The sequence below is a fragment of the Corythoichthys intestinalis genome, chromosome 11 (genome assembly GCF_030265065.1).
Source record: "Corythoichthys intestinalis isolate RoL2023-P3 chromosome 11, ASM3026506v1, whole genome shotgun sequence".
Classification (NCBI taxonomy): Eukaryota; Metazoa; Chordata; class Actinopteri; order Syngnathiformes; family Syngnathidae; genus Corythoichthys; species Corythoichthys intestinalis.
Window position 1 is genome coordinate 24,331,208 of NC_080405.1, and position 14,134 is coordinate 24,345,341.

The 14,134-nt window shown below is 36.7% G+C and overlaps 1 protein-coding gene across 36 annotated transcripts in view; it reads right to left on the reverse strand.

Annotated features, from left to right (window-relative positions):
- Positions 1-14,134, reverse strand: part of LOC130924343 (protocadherin alpha-C2-like) — a 217,970-nt gene that overhangs the window by 99,759 nt on the left and 104,077 nt on the right. For 14 of the 36 annotated variants that reach the window (XM_057850867.1, XM_057850859.1, XM_057850870.1 and 11 more), the window contains exon 2: positions 329-1,245. The exons of 21 other annotated variants lie outside the window; for them this stretch is intronic. In XM_057850867.1, the coding sequence (XP_057706850.1) occupies positions 1,099-1,245 (147 nt within the window). In that variant the 3' untranslated portion in view covers positions 329-1,098. Of the gene's footprint in view, positions 1-48; positions 1,246-14,134 lie in introns of those variants that run through there. One more of the 36 variants, XM_057850833.1, reaches the window with a different exon arrangement.

A 14,134-nucleotide genomic window follows, 5' to 3' on the forward strand; every position in this document is an offset into this window, starting at 1 on the left:
GGAGGGGGGGGGGGTAAGCCATCATAAGTCAGTATTTGTATATTATACAATTGCAAAGTACACAAATTAATCGGGAAGGGAATAGGAATGACTTTTGAGCATGATTAACAACAAAGATAGAACAATTTGGGGGGGTCCGTTGTGTCAGATTTTTTCTTAGGCTGATTACAACTAAAGCCGCATGCTGATTTCAAAATTGCAGCTACTCCAGGTTTTCTCCTCCTAGTTCACCTACTTACTATGTTATATATTGCAAATAATCAAAAATACAGTAGCCATATCCTTTGTGAAAACATAAATAAATATATAAAATAAATGTAAACATGGCTGTTTCTTTTCATATTTTATTGTACGTCAATATTTGAAATTCTTCATAAAACAAGCACATACAGTATGTTAGGTACAGTATTGTTTTTTTCTTGTTAAAGAAATGAGGAATATAAACAACAACAACAATGTGGATATAGAGAACAACAATATTTGTACAGAAGCACAGAAATGCTTAACACAAAAACGCTACACGTGCTAAAATATATAATATCACAAAAAAGCAAAATCCATCTTTTCCAAATCTGCCCTTCCTCCATTGGTGAGAAAAGTAGGACATAGGAGCGTCCAGCAAAAACAGATAGGACATGGCAATATGGTGCATGCCATGCATGCGCACATATACACAACACTAATATAAAGACACACTAACACATTGTTCACTAATTTCGAAAGCAATAGCACAATGCCCCAAAATCACTTAATTAATTACTCTCTTGAAAACAACAGGCAGGCAAAGCAGCTGGCAGTTTTTTGTGATATGTTTTTGATGGCATGTGTTTTAGAATTATTCCTGCTGACAAACATTAATATAAGAAATGTGTTCTAAATATTATTTTAACATGACCTTGCGTTTTTACTTGCAAACCACTTCTGATAACAGATTCACAATCAGGCATTCACTCCTAAACAACACATGCATGCATTAGATACAGTAAGTCCATAAAACCAAGATTACAACACACAGAAAACATTAAAAAATAACATCCAATTGGCCTGGTTGAAGTGATGCGGCCACCTTTGCCTCTGCTGATTGGTTCACCATCACGCCTAGCGACAAGGGCGGCGTCCGATAGATCTGTTTCCACTGGGAGCAGCCATAATTGATTCACTAGTGCCTCTCTCGTCACCATAGCGACACAGATGCAAGCCTCCGTCAGTGCCATTCCCTACTTCCTGCCCCTCCACTGGACCTTTCTTTGTGAGGAAACAGGCAAAGAATAGAATATCAACTACAGTACACACATTAATACAGTTGTCTGGCAGCTTATATGTATATATAATGTATATATTCTCGCCTTCCTTTATGCGTAGTGCTCCCACACAGAGGAATGAGAGACGCAGCCAGAATTAAACAATTTATGTGGGATTACGAGTAAATCTGGCTCTATAGTCAATCATGACTAACCTAGATTTGTCGATCAAATGGTTCAGAGAGAAAGAGGGTGTTGACCAATATGAGTGTGGGGGTTAAATTAGAGGCTATGCATGAATCAATACTGACACATTTACTCCATTGTGAAAGCAATAAATACACCACCGCATACGCAGTGACCGGCTAAATAATTGAATGGATTGATAAAAAAAGGACATTTTGTTTTCCTTTTTTACCACTAGGTGGCGTAAACCCTCTTTACTCTCCATGCTCAGACGGCCTAAACAGTTGAAAGCTTTGCGCTAGAATAGCAATCTCACACCCAAATGAAAAACTGTATCATGTAGCACAGTTACTCTAACAGCATTGAGGTATGATTCTCATTCAATCTGAATTAACTGTAAAAGCAGGGAAGGGTGAAGTATTAAACAATGCTCACAAACATCATCCAGTATAATATTTAAGTACTCAAAGAGGGAAAGATGGAGCGATTGCTGCAGCAAGAGATCAAAATGATGCATTTGCAGGACATTTAATGTACAGGGTGATACTGTACATTGACATTTTGTCCACACTGTTTTGATTTTCTACATGGTCACTCATTAGACCTATAGACCAGCATAGGTGTTGTGTAATGTCTATTTTTACTCTCTTAGTCATGCTGAACTGCACCCACCATTGCTGCGTGCAAGTGAAGAGCAATACAAGAGCAGACCTGCTGCATGTACGGGGGCTTGGCCCACTTCCTTTAAAAAAAAAAGTATGGAGGGAGTGAGTCTGAATAATAGAGGAGAGTGCTGGCCTGCAGAGAGCCTGATGTTAGAAGTGCAGGCTAGAATGGGTTTGTGAGGTTGCTCCACTTTCCACCAGAGTATGACGACACTATTGTGATGTGACTATTGTGACAGACCTTTCATTCATTTTCAGCAACTCTCATATCAGCCAGTACCAAATTCTTGTCACAATAACATTAAACTTTAAACTACTTAAAAGCTAGAAGAACAACAATCTGTGCGTAATGAGCAGGCGTAAGCGAGAAAAAACAACAACAATAATACAACAAAACACAAAATGAGGTTCCGTGGTGACGTGAGTTTCACTTTCTGCTGCCAACCTTAAGCGACTCTTCGTGACATCATTAATTAAGTTGATTATACCTAATCGCATTAGAGGAGTAACGAGAATTATCACTTGACATGCTTGAGGCCTTAATCCATGCAGGACAAACTGGAATATTGATGTTAGTGGCAGAATGGATGAGGTTTAAAGTTAGGAACACCAGTAATATGGTACAAATGTTTATTTCTACTACTTTATGTGCGTGAGGGATGGTGCTATTTAAAGTTGAGTTAAGAAAGGGATGTTTTAAAAATTCACCTACTATTAGTATTACTACTATTATTACTACTATTACTACTACTGCTACTACTAGTAGTAGTAGTACTTTCCATTCTCAATTTATAATGTTATACACAGTGTATTTACATATATATTGATCAGGCCAGTATTGAAATTGCACACATGTACAAGATGTCCATCCATTTTTTTTTCAACTTTGCTTAACCTATCACAGTTGTGGGGTTCTGGAGCTGACCCTAGATGACCTTGGGTGAAAGACGGACAACAACCTGAAGTGGTCACCAGAAAGAGCTTATACAGAGACAAACCATAATTCACATTCTCACAGACACTGAGTGGGAATTGATCCTGTGCTGTTTGTGCTTAAGTCAGGCGAATATACAAGTACACCATTATTGATTATAGGATGTATATTCTTGTTAAATTAAGGATTACTTTATACTATGGATTTTAGAGGACAACACTAAATAAGTTAAAGCTATCAACAATACGTACAGCTAAGCAAATAACTACATGCTTCTCTAATCATGAAGACCCTGCACGTTGTACATAAGTGCGTACTGTATATATCCATTTCATGCCAGGTTTTGTTAAACTGGAATTCCACCAATAATGTGACCTTTAAACTATACATCTCGATTGAAACACTGTCATTTGAGATGTTAGTCAAAATGTGTTTAGAATTGTCAACAATGCAACATTCAAACTCAGGTTAAATGGGAATAAGCACACACCTGCCACCAGTGGCGGACTTGGCAATTTTGGGGCCTAAGGCGAACATAGCCAGGGGCCCTCTTTATATGTTCCTTTAACACAAAAGAAGCAGGAAAGGCAGCCTCAAAGGCCCCTATCTACATACAACGTTTCAATAGATGAATACAAATTGAACAAGAGTGAGGAAATATAGCTTCATATAGATTGTATATCAGAGAGAAAGAGACTGTGTGTATGTATCGAGGCTGAAGAAGAACAACTACAATCAGGCATGAAAATGGGTCAGGGGTTAAAAAGGTGAGAAGGGTGTGGACTGTGGAGGAAATATGTTCCAGTACACTGTACAACTAGGGCTGTCACAAACTACTAATTTTCTCCCAATTAGTCAGCCGACTATTTTTACGATTAGTCGACTAATCTAATATTTATGTATTTTATTTTATTTTTTTTTTACTAATTTAGCAATGAAATTTTTGTTGATGCTTATAAATTCACAAAAACTTTTTGGAACATGTAAATTATTTATTAAAGTACAAATAATCATGTAAATAACAATAATTAATCGCAAATTTACTAAAAGAATGGAATGTAAACAGATTCAGAACACTGACTTCGCCTTTCCAACATTATTCAAAACAATTTTTTAAAAAACTTAGTAAAATAATATTATAATAATTATTATATAATATTATGTATAATAATTATTCATTGCCAATCATATTTTTCATAAAGGGTGTCATTTTAAAGCTATTCTTAGTGTAGAATATGTATTCTGTCGAATCTGTATTATTGTATTTAAATATTATATTTCTGAAGCATGTGGGATTAACTCCAGAAATCGTTATTTATATGACGAACGTTGCGTGCTTCATTTTGAAATGTTTACCGGGAGTACGTTCGCTAAAGCACTAACCTAAAGCTTGGCGCTCCGTAAAAAGCACTCTTGGTCATTGCTTGTGGTGTCACTAATTGATTTTTTTTTTTTTTTTTCATAATTTTCGTTAGCAAATGTTGTTTGTACTATATGGACTACGTGTCCCATGATCACCCGGGCTCACACAGCAAATGGCATGCGACTTGGAGTGATCTAACGGAGCGCATCTAGGTTGCTTGTTCATGATATCTAGTGTGACACGCGCAAGTGTTGTTGAGCATTAAAAAGTTATTATACGCCGCAGAAGTCACGTCTGCTCTTTACATCACATCATCAGCATATGACACTGTTAACCAGCGATTTTTCATCTTTGAAGTGTCACCTTTTAACCGCTAAGTTTGCGTTTTGGAAAAGACTGCCAATGTTTTATAGCAGGCTAAAGTAGGTTGTCTCTTTCCCCATTAGCCTCAATGTAGCAATGCTAACGTTTAGTGTTTAATATAGATGTGTTTTCTAAATTTTTATGCCAGAACTGTAATTCTACGGCGTGTTGATTGACCAATACACATCTGTGAAAGGAACTGGAGTCTCATATGTCATCTACACGCACGCACAAATGTATGCAGCACACACGCGGTGATAAAACGCAGCCGTAAAAATTACCGCCCTCATTTTTATTTACCTTGCGATAAATGGACTCATTGCATATCGCGACAGACTTAGCAACTTCAATAAAACATGTCGTTAGTTAGACTTACGACCCCCCCTAAATAGTTTGAATGTTACTGTATATTTATGCTTAGTCCGTAGTCATGGAACAGTCCATTGTAGTCCGTGTGTGGGGGGGAGATAATATAAATGCAGCATTCAAATGGCTTTCTTTTTTTGTTTTGTTCTTTGTTTGTTTGGTTTGCTGACATAATTATGCATGACAAATAGTTGGGGGTGCTGCTGGCTCCGGTGGCCCAGGCCCTTTCTCGTTGGGGCAGGGGTAGCTGGTTGGGGGCCCCCGACTATCGCCTACTTCGCCTTAATAGTAGATCCGCCTATGCCTGCCACGATATAAAGATTCTCTCGATCAAAAGCAAATATATAATAATTTGTAAGTTGCCCACGTGTTTGAAAAAAATGTTATGATCCTGTTAGAGGAGGAATCTAAGCACTATTGTCTTATTGTCCTGACGGGTTAAATAGTATGCGTGGATAGGGGGGGGCGTGTCACTGTCACTAAGTCACCTTACTAATACGACCTGTGGCTACCTGTGAAGGTTTGCTTGATGTAGGAAAAAAATTCTTTTGACCGCTCATGTTTTATTCCCTCATTTCTGTATGTGCTTATGTCTCACATGATCACTGTGCACACAATCGTTTTGCAGACGGTCACTGCACGCATTTATGTTCCATAAGTTATATAAAAGTTTTACTCTTTGAGCTCGCTGTGTCAATGTGAAAATTAGTAATATGGTCAAACAACAAGAATTGTGTACATGATCGCATCAAGACTGAAATGACTGATTGAACGCCATCGGATGATAATTACGGCTTCACATGAGTCTTTTTGGATACAGTGCATCAGACAGAGCTCCGCATGAACCTCCTATGTAAGTAACTTGATACAAAACATATCAAATCAAGTTCAAAAGTCTACAAATACAAATTTAAGTGTGAATCCATCCCAACGCAGCAAAAATAACCCAAAACGATATACTCTGATATAAAATCTATCTGAGACATGAGTAAAGAGAGAACCATCATAGGCACGCTCATTTAGTGAAGAGTCATGTATAGGAAGAATCAAGATACAGTATGTCCAATAACCTGATGCCAAAAAACTATTAACATGATTAAAACATGAATTGGTATACGTCATCTAGACCCCTAAGGCCGTCTGGAACCAGTCTCCTCTATGTTCCAAGGACAAGAACCAAGCAGGGTGAGGCAGGATTTAGCTATGCTCCTCACCTCTCTTCATCACTCAAAAAAATGGGGTGTTGAACTGACATTAAAAAATTATGGAAAGAATTTGCACCTAATAATATTGCTTTCCTACAGCATTTAGCAATTGTGTCCTTTTAATATAAAGCACTCATGTTGCGCGAACATAAAGCACTCTTGTTGAGCCAACATAAGGCACTCATGTTTACCCCAAAATACATGTTGAACCAACATTAAAGAAATACATAATTTGCACCTGATTAAATTGCTTTCCTTCAGTATTAAGCAATTGTGTTCTTTTAACATAAAGCACACATGTTGAGCCAACATAAGGCACAATTAGGGCCGTCAAATTTATCGCGTTAACGGACGGTAATTCATTTTTTTAATTAATCACGTTAAAATATTTAATGGATCCACGGAATGACCAACTCGCGCATTGCCGCAAACAGACTACAATTGCGATGTTCTACGTATATACAGAGCTAAGAGGCAGTGACAGGTGAGTGGAGTGGATACAGGCATTCATTTGGACCGTGCTTTTAATTGCGTGAAGCTTTGACATCTATTCCACAACAATTATAACTATTGAGGCGAGCAACGTGGGGAAGAATGACAGGAGTTGATCTTTTTCTTAACACCCTGCATTGCACACAACACAACACAGAGATGATATATTATTTGCAGCCGCCACACACAGTCATGTTACCCACTTCCCATCATGCATTTGGGCAGAACAGTTTTGTCACGACATTATCATTTACTGAAAGCTCAACACAAACACTAGATGGCAATATTTAGTCACAATATACAAACTCACATTTATCCTCTATGAATCTATCCGTAAATCCCTTTCACAGAAAGAATGTTAATAATGTTAATGCAATCTTGTGGATTTATTGTTATAATAAACAAAAACAGTACCTATGTAAGGTATGTTGAATGTATATATCTGTCTTGTCTTATCTTTCCATTACAACAATAATTTACAGAAAAATATGGCATATTTTAGAGATGGTTTGAATTGCGATTAATTACAACAAATTAATTTCTAAGCTGTGATTACCTCGATTAAAATTTTAATCGTTTGACATCCCTAATTTTAACGTAAATGGCCGTCAATGGCATCAATTTATATATGCCTCAATGGAATCCAGTACATTGGCATCAATAGTAGCGACAGTCATGATAGTCAATGGCATGGACGCACATAGCTGTCAGTGGTATTGACTTACTTAGGCGCCACTTCAGTGTCAATGGGCTGTAATGGTAAGTGGTCAAAAATCACAACCACCTATGTTTTCCTGTCATTCAAAATGAAGGGAAAATGTTTGCCATTAAAAATAAATGGAATTCCGGTCATTTTGATATTCAAACGGTGCCGGTCGGTCAAACGGTTTGGAGTCTCCACTGCGCCGAAAAAATGTGGATAATAAGATTATGAAAGAAATAAATAAAAATAAAGTTGAGGAATTTTACTAGCTGGGCCTTTGCCTTTCAGTCCCATCTAATAAAAAATCTCTTTTCACATACAAAATAATAATTCAATGGTGACGGTACCAATGAGGTGTCCCTTACTTTTTCAGGGAGTTGGCAATCCTACTTTTAAATCTCGCGAGAAATCAGGAGACTATTGCAATTAGTTGGAAAGACACATTAACATTATGTTGCATCAACAATATCTAATCAAGCTCCTCATTCACTGTTCATGTTTGTGTAGAGACTGCATGATTCAATCATGCTCACCTTGGAAACATGATGGTTTCTTGCTGAAAATGCACACTGTCTTTTAGTAAACTTTACAACCTGCCTGATTCACTTTTTTGAGTGGGCCTGAAGGTCTGAAGTGCCTTTAAATCAGGGCTAAAAACGCTTTTGATTATCACAGCATATTCATATCTGTATTAGTATATAGTATTTTGGTGTTCCAAAATGGTTTACCCCATTCTAAATGCCCATACAGTATCTCAGAAACTACTGGATGGATCTTGATGAAACTTAATACACTTTATGTTGAAAATCATAAGTTTTATTGGTTAAATTTACAAAGAAAGTACAAATATTTGTTGATTCTATGACAGATTTTCATAAATTTTCAATAAGAGCGCTGTCTGTGACTCTGCACACATCGAATCGGTATTCGAGCTCGTGCCACACTCGCTGTAGCATGTCCTCGGTAACAGTTTCCAGTGCAGCTGTAATTCTCTGTTTTGTTGTTTATTTGGTGCCTTCTTTGCAAAATTTGTGAAGAAGGCACGCTGCACTGTCTTCGGTGACTGAGTCCGAGCATACTCTAACGCACAATATGCCCTTTCTTTTGAAGTGAACAGCATTTCTTAACCTGAAAAGACAGAAATGCCAAAAGTTAAACACAAAATCTTGAAATGTTTCTATACACAAGCTGTGAATATTTGAGGTAATTCCAATGAAAATTGTAAAAATTGTTGGCCTATACGAAATGGGGTAAAATATTTTGGAACACCCTGTATATTTCAATTTTCAAGCTATTTGCTTTTTATTCATTTTCTGCTTTATTTCCATTTCTGATTTCAATTATTTTTAGTTTTTTAATCATACTCGTGATTTAGTGTGATTTTTATGTATAATTTTATTTCCTGTTTCAATTGTCTTTGTTTTAACTTTCTTTTGATTTAATGTGATTTTTTTATGAATCATTTTATTATTGCTCGTGGATCTTCATGCGATGTAGAGTACTTTAAATTGCCTTGTGTTGAATTGTGCTAAACAAATAAATTTGCCTTGCCTTGCCTTCATATTTGTAGTGTCAATACAAAGCATAGTTATTTTTGTTACAAAGACTGAATTTTTGATACCATTTATTTCTCATTATAAAAATACCTAGATGTATACCTATTGTTGTGGCAGGTAGAAGAGCGAACTAAAATTATTATATCATTTGTATGCTCAAGAGAGCTTTAAATTTAGCTCGATAAGCTCATTATTGTGTTAATCATTATTACAATATTTTTTTCCAAATACCCCATGTTACTCAATGTTATGTTCATGTGAACATTATTATACCTGATAAAACTTTTTTATTTTTAAGTGTCGCCTCTTGAGGATGCATGCTGCAGGCTTATTGTGTAGAAAATGCGTATTACAATTGCTCATTAAGATCAAGGAAAAACATTACTTGTAATAAATCATATAAGTGATCAAAAATAAATAAATAAAAATATAACATTGAGAGTTTTCCTCCCTGTATATAAAGCTGAAAAAGCAAAATAGTATGATTCCTAAGCAGTGTTTACAGCACTCCAAAACGAGGACACGCTGTACAGACAAGAGGCTGCTTCAGACCAGAAATAGCATTAGGGGACAAGATGGATTAAGAGACAAAATTTGTCATTGGTCGCATCACAAGACAAGTTTCTATCATGAAACGACTGGAATCAGCTATCTCAAAAAAGAAGAAACACAGCATATACGGAGGGAAAAAACGCTCGTAACTATCTTCTGCATCTCCTCGCATGTATAAAATCAGACAGGAGGGGGCATACGTGAGAGAATATGATTCAGATGACAGAAAAATAACGTGTAGGAGGAGAGGGACTAGTAAGAAATGTTTCTATCGTGTGGGGGCAAATGTATGAACATAGTATATGTGAGGAAAGCAATCCAGTGTAGGTGAAGATAAGGTGGACGTCAAACGAGGATGAAATGGAATGGGGTCGAGAGCAAAGCCACTGAATGCAAGACGTGGGAGTGGGAGGACAGAATATGAGTCAGCCTACCGCATTAACATTCGCCTTCCACACCCATAGTTCATTGTTTTAGTCATACTCTATACCCACTATTCAAGATGGTAGTAAACATGCAACTTCAATATAATGATAATAATAATAATAATAATAATGATAATAATAATAATTATAAGAATAATAAAATGCATTTTTATAGCCACATTTAAATATATATATACTTATATATCCCTAACATTTAATATTAACGTAATGGGTTAGGGTCTGTTTTATTTATTTCCGTGCCAGATGGTCTACCTAAAAATAAACTGATGCGGGGGGAAAATCCACATGTAGCGATGAGATGACTCACCCATTATACACAGCTGCTCACTGCAGGTTGGCACTCACAAAAATGACCAGGAGTGACATTTTCAGGATTTAACTTGTGACACCTGACAAAAAATAAGGTTATCTTATGATGATTTAGCGGCTTCATGAACATTCTGGATAAACCATTGATCATTTTATTTAATCTTTTTAAATGTGTATAACTGTTCCTATTATTCCACCGTGCGAACATCTCGAACAATAAACCTGTAATGAAAAGAAACATGGAAAAATAAGACATTTAGTTTAAAAAACTAGTAAAATATTTTAACAACTCATCCAGGAAAATATCCTCTAACTAGCAGCCATTGAGGAGGAAAGGGGAAATTAGTGGTAAATTTATATGTTGACAATAACCCTTGGAAATAATATTAAAACGTCAAAACTGTTAAAGATTCGAAGTGGTTCCAACAAACGTATGCAATTACCCATAATGCTCTGGGAGGACCATTATGCAGTGGGAAATAGCGTACAACGCCTGCAGAGAGTCTGAATCCTTCTCACAGACATCTGATCCCATTGATGCTCAGTCAGAAATAAATAAAACATATGGTGCTTATCAAGAGTGAGAGGAGACTGTGGTCCAATGCCACCCAGAGTACCCCACAGTGAGCAGTACAAGGATACTGCGCTAAGAAGGCAATCCTCTTATAATGGTGACATCTTTTGGATCAACAGCTGACCACAGACCGCATTTCCCATTCAATAAATCAGGATTCATAACACTAAGGGTCATAATTCTATGTCGTTTTTCCTCCAAATTGAAAGAAGGTGAAAGCCAGTTGCACTTTCTTTACCAACTCATTTCCCACTTCATGGCTGAGCCTTACGCTAACCCCTCCGTCAGTTCAATCCTCCAGGCGTGCAGCGGTGACCTGAGCACTGCAGCAGATGTTGTGGCTGTATGAACACTGATGCCAAACAAGAGCAGTGCAGACCATCTGTTCCTATCTGTTAATTCAGAAAAAAAGACAGAATGAAAGAAAAAAAAAAAAGGAAAACAAAAATAACTGCACCAGGCAAAAAAAAAAAAAAAAAAAAAAAAAAAATCATGCTCCTGTAACAGTTTATATGAAGATTACCACTATTACTACTAGTAGTACTGCCAATATGTGTTCATATTCTACGTTTAAAAATAACGCAAGCTTGTCCCCCCATAAAATGTCCTCGATGTGCGTGAATACTGCAAGTGGCAAGGTCGAAACTGTAGCACTCAGCCACAGTGTTATGAGTCAATGAAATGCGACACAAAGAAACTGAGGGCTTATATAACTAGTGGTGTAGTGGAGGGTCAGGAAGGGTCAGACACGCGCATGTAATATTCAAAATGACACTGACGGGCACAGTTCTAAAATAGAAAATGTATGTTACAAAATTTCTTCAGTAAATGTGTGTTTAAAGTGGCCCTATGAAGCACAATCGTATCAATATGGAGGCATTAAGTTTGACCCATATTACAGAAAAGCGAGGGGCCAACTCGCATGGAAGCCAATCATGGCTGTGAACCAGCCTTGTCGTGTTCTGGGACAAATGACGGGAGCAAAAGGAGCTGTGCCAGGGAACCTTGGCCTGGAGCTGCGAGTGGAGCCCACACTTACTCGCCTTGGCCCACTGACTCCCGCTTTGCCTTGGTAACACACAGGGAACGAGAGATGGTAAAAAACTTGACAGAGGCATGCAGCTGTGCTATTTATAGATAGATAGATAGATAGATAGATAGATAGATAGATAGATAGATAGATAGATAGATAGATAGATAGATAGATAGATAGATAGATAGATAGATAGATAGATAGATAGATAGATAGATAGATAGATAGATAGATAGATGATAGATAGATAGATAGATAGATAGATAGATAGATAGATAGATAGATAGATAGATAGATAGATAGATAGATAGATAGATAGATAGATAGATAGATAGATAGATAGATAGATAGATAGATAGATAGATAGATAGATAGATAGAGAGAGAGAGAGAGAGAGAGAGAGAGAGAGAGAGAGAGAGAGAGAGAGAGAGAGAGAGAGAGAGAGAGAGAGAGAGAGAGAGAGAGAGAGAGAGAGAGAGAACTCAGGGTTTAAAAAAGTTTATTCATTATTCATTCATTGTAATTTTATTTTCTAACAGTTGGGCTACCAGTATACATGTTTGAATTTCACGAATTTACCACGATTTTGGCCTTTGAGAGCCAAAGGTTTATTTAACTATTGTCACCAATACCAGGTATGCAATAAAAAGTTCGACTGGATTCACTATGTATATATACACTACCGTTCAAAAGTTTGGGGTTAACTTTGTATATATACACTACCGTTCAAAGGTACTGTAAATATGCAACATATATATATATATATATATATATATATATATATATATATATATATATATATATATATATGTATATACATATATGTATATACGTATATGTATATAAATTTCAAAGAAGGTGGTATCGGTATGGTATCGGAGCCAAAAAATGGTATCGGAGCAACACTACACAATATAGGTGTGTCTTAATTATTACATTATTCCCCAAAATTAAATTCTATTGCAGAAAATTATCCCCAAAAAGCATTCTTTGTGAAATGAAATGGTGCAGCAAATGAACGTTTCTTTGATATTCAAATTTTGAAAGTTATTCAAACGTTGAGGTACACATTCATAAGGTCAAAAAAAAAAAACTAATTCCCTATGTCTAATGACACTGTCAGAGAGGTGTTCATTTATAATAATGGGGTTAATGTTTTCATTTGTATACATATCCATTACCAAGAAACGTCATGCCAAATCAGATAGTTGTCAGTTAATTGTCTAAATTATATTGTCCATTAAGTTCAGTGACTTTTAATTATAGAGCACCAAAACAGAGGTACACTTTTTTTTTTTCTATACACTGCTGACCAAAAGTATTGGCACCTATGCAATTCTTTCAGATAATGCTCAATTCCTCCCAGAAAATGATTGCAATTACAAATGTTTTGGTAGTAATATCTTCATTTATTTTGCTTCCAATGAAAAAACACAAAAGAGAATGGGAAAAAAAAAATCATTATCTTTTTACACAAAACTCCAAATTTTTTTCATTCTGTATTGTGTTTTTCATTGCAAGCAAAATAAATGAAGATATTATCACCAAAGCATTTGTAATGGCAATCATTTTCTGAGAGAAATTTAGCATTATCTGACAGGATTGCAGGGGTGCTAATACTTTTGGCCATCAGTGTATGTCAAACTCTTGCTGTTTGTAAGAGACAACTTCCATGCATACATGCATGTGCCAAAGACATAAAAATAGACGGTGTTTGTGTTGTAACCTACTGTGTGTAAATTAGATTACCATCAATGTTTGCTGACCCTGATGTGAGTGGAGCCATGCGCCTATGCTGGAGCCATATACTGTAAGAGACAATGTGCCCTAGTGACACACAACAGCACATGTCGCATCACCCAGCTGCAGCCCTAAAGGCATGGTGCACCGACACACATATACACACACACGGCTTTAGAGCGTGTGATAGAATTGTAAGTTTCAGGAAACGGAAAGGACATGTCCAGGCGACAGAACAGGGTGGCACACAAGGGAAGAAGATACCCAAGGACATTCCAATAAAAGCAGGAAACGGAGCACATGTACAGACTGGGTGGAGGTCGGTAATGATACCAACTTTATGAATATGGTAGAAGGAGTGGGTGCAGTGTTGAGAAGGCAAATAAAGCAATACCTGGGAGGAACT